Raw genomic sequence first — 3,214 nt, 5'->3', positions numbered from 1 at the left:
ACCGTGTCGTCTCCGTGCTGCTCACAGTAGATGACGCGACACTGTCGTCTCCGTGCTGTAACACTACGCCGCTTGTCCCGGCTCTCACTTCTTCACTCAGGAAACCCGTTTGGGTGTCCCCCCGGGTCGGGACACCTGGCACCCGAACAGGGACGGGACAAGGCAGGCCCCTGCTTTGTTCCCGGGCATCCTGTACACATGCGAACTGCTGTCAAAGTGGGTCCAACTGGGGACCTTGTTTTGTCTTTGCTATAGGACTTTGTGTGTGTGTGTGCTCATCAGAGAGAGCGCGAGGGAAAGTGAAAAATCACTCCCTTGGGAGATGGTCACTTTACAGTCCCGTCTCCTCCAGTCTCCTCTCAGGATTTTTGGCGTGTATGTCAGGAGCCTGGCATGATTTTCTTTCCCTTTTTTTTTTTTTAAGGTTTTTGCCATAGGGAAGGTGTGTTCTCTGGAGAGTGAGAGGCAAAGTGAGAAATCACCCCCAGGGGGATGGCCACGCCCACCACAATCCCTTCTGCTCCATTCTCCTCTTGGGCCTGCCAGTGGCATGGTGGTTAGATGGCTGGATCCCTTGTGACTGACTGCATGGTTCAAGAACTGGACCCAGTGGCTTGAAAAACACACTGGGCATGTGTGTGTGCATGCCCAAAATCCTGAGGGGAAAACGGAGGAGAAGGGATTGCTGCGTGGCCATGCCCCCTGATGGGGAGGGTGCTTTCTCACTTTCTCTCCTCCTGTCTCCAGAGAGCACACATGCCCTTTAGGAAACTTAAGAGAAAAAAAAAGTGGGGCCAGCAGATGGCGCAGCGGATATGTTGCTGGACTCCCACATGGCCGACTATGGTTTGAGTCTTGGACCCAGTGGCTTGAAACTCAAGCTGGGCCATGAGTGTGCCCAGGATCCCGGGAGGAAAATGGAGAAGGGATTGCAGCATGGCCATGCCCCATTGGAGGCAATTTCTCATTTTCCCTCTTGCTGTCTCTGTCTCTCTCTGCAGCAAATGCATATGCCCTAAGGTGTAAATCTCTACCAAACAACAAGGACAAAAAAGACATAGAAGTTATTTGCAAAGTGCCTTTTGTCTTCAAAGTACAGCTTTTCATAAAAAGCAAGGTCTACCTTTAACAGATGCTCTGCACACAAGTGTGTGCTGGGGCAGGAGTACTGAGGCCCCCAGGCTGTGAGGCTGCTCAGAACTCATCTTCGGAGTCGTCCTGGGCCTGCCTGCAGACCTTCAAGGGCCTGGGGTTGGTCAGCTGTCCGGGGGATGCCGGCGCCAGGTTCACCCAGCCGGGCCCGCGGGGCAGCAGGTGGCTCTCGTTGAGTCTGAGGACACGGTAGTTCTCGTAGTGGACATTGTGGGTGATGTCCTTCAGGTCCTGAAGGTGGGAGCTGGGTGACAGCCACTGGGTCAGTTGGGCCACGTGTGCCTGGGGTCCTCCCAGTCACAGTCGCCTGTGGCCACCATCTCCTCACCGGATGAGCAGGTCTCTCAGGAGGGGGAACTCACAGTGCTCCATGTTCTCCACTGCAAGACATGGCCCAGGGCGCCTTGGCTCGCTCGCCTCCCCACCCCGCCCTGCCCCACCCTGCCCTGCCCTTAGTGAGGCTCGGCTCATAGGTGCGCCGGGCCTGCCCTGCGCCCGCGGCACCATCCCATCCACCTCCACCTTGCTGGTTCATTGCTCGTGTACCAGGGCCTGGCCCGGCAGCTCCTACTGAGTCCTTGAATCGAGTGTCCTGGTATGTCTATCCTACCAAGACAACGAGCGGAATTCTATTTTTGGTATTTGTAGCCATAAATCCGGCCTGGCCCCAGCTGCTCTTCCTCCTTCCCCGCCAGCCTCACCCCAGCACCCTTCCCCACATTCCCATCCTCTCCCTACCCCAGTTCCCTTCACTGTGCTCCTCCCACTTGGTCAGCGTTTGGAGACAGACCTTGTTGGTCCTGCTCTCGCTGGATCCCTCAGTTTCACACAGTGCCTGGCACATAGTAGGCCCACAGTAGATGCTGATGAGCCAGGGGAGCACTTCTGGGCGCTAGGCACCATGCCAAACGGTGGTTCTGCCTGCCCACCCACTCTGAGGTTCCGTTACTGTGTTCACTAAGAGGGAAACTGAGCCTGCCCCCAAGCTGGGAAGAGGGGTCTTTCCCAGGTCTCTGTCCTGACTGCGTTTGGCCAGTGGCGGGGGCTAGGATGCCCAGGGCACTAGACATGCCCTGAGGGCCCCCTCCTCCCGTGTCCTCCCACAGGCCCCGCACTGACCTTCGATGATGCCCCACTTGGTCTTCCGGCCCAGGACACACTTCCCGTTCACTAGGTGCTCTCGGTCAGCCCCGACCACAGCAAAGGGGATCCGGTCCTAGGGAGGAGAGGAGCTGGAAGGATCGGCCCCACTGGGGAGCTGGGGACAGAAGACACGAGGTCACTGTCCTTGGAAGGGAGGGAACATGGCAGAGGAAGCACACGACTTCTAGCAAGTCCAGAGACACAGAGTCTAATCCCTGCCTCTGATGCCTCGTCCCTAAAACGGGAACGCCGATGGTACTGACTCCAGGCCAGTGGAGATTTGCAGAGGGCTCGCCCGGCTAAGGGGTGGCCGAGTGACCCTCAGAAACTGTCATTATTCGTAGCCCACACCGATGACATCATCTTACTGACATCCAGAGCCTTCCCTGTGAAGCAGAAGTGGTGATCGCCATGAAGGTCCACTGAGGGTTCAAGCAGCTAACATCGCAGCCTCGGGCTCGTGCGCCATGACAGCCCCCTACGTCAGGTGTTACGGCACCCGGTGTGCCCCAAGGCTGCTCCGGAACAGCAGCACGGAGCTGGGTAACGGAGGGACACGTGGCCCATGAGCCTGAAATACTCACCGTCAGCCCCTTGACAAAGAAAGATGCGTTGAGCCAACCATAATTCTGGTGGTTTATTCACTCACGGCCCGGAGTGGGAATTCAGACTGTCAACTCCCAAGTGCAGTCTATGAGTGTGTCTCTAAGAGTCACCTCATGGCAGAGAACACCATGTCAACCACAATAACCGTCACTGCACGCTTACTGCCCATGCCGGGGTAAGCCCTCGGTGCATGCTGCCCGTCTGGACAGCATAATGAGACGTTCGCCGGAGGACCGTCTCCTCGGATGTTTCTAAGGTCGGCTCCAGCTGTGACCACCTCTGCCTGCCTCGGGACAGAGGGCAGAGGCTGGTG

At 57.3% G+C, this 3,214-nt stretch overlaps 1 protein-coding gene across 1 annotated transcript in view; it reads right to left on the bottom strand.

Moving 5' to 3' along the window:
* Positions 1-1,083: 1,083 nt before the first annotated feature.
* SEPTIN12 (septin 12) overlaps positions 1,084-3,214 on the bottom strand; it is a 10,283-nt gene continuing 8,152 nt past the window's right edge. The window contains exons 8-10 of the mRNA XM_006140721.1: positions 2,272-2,368; positions 1,481-1,532; positions 1,084-1,396 (exon numbers count right to left, since the gene is read on the bottom strand). Coding sequence (XP_006140783.1) covers positions 1,195-1,396; positions 1,481-1,532; positions 2,272-2,368 — 351 coding nt within the window. The 3' untranslated portion in view covers positions 1,084-1,194. The remainder of the gene's footprint in view (positions 1,397-1,480; positions 1,533-2,271; positions 2,369-3,214) is intronic.

This window comes from Tupaia chinensis, unplaced genomic scaffold, assembly GCF_000334495.1.
Source record: "Tupaia chinensis unplaced genomic scaffold, TupChi_1.0 Scaffold000042_2, whole genome shotgun sequence".
NCBI lineage: Eukaryota > Metazoa > Chordata > Mammalia > Scandentia > Tupaiidae > Tupaia > Tupaia belangeri.
Note: the sequence above shows the minus strand (reverse complement) of the source record. Positions and strands in the feature narration are given on the sequence as shown.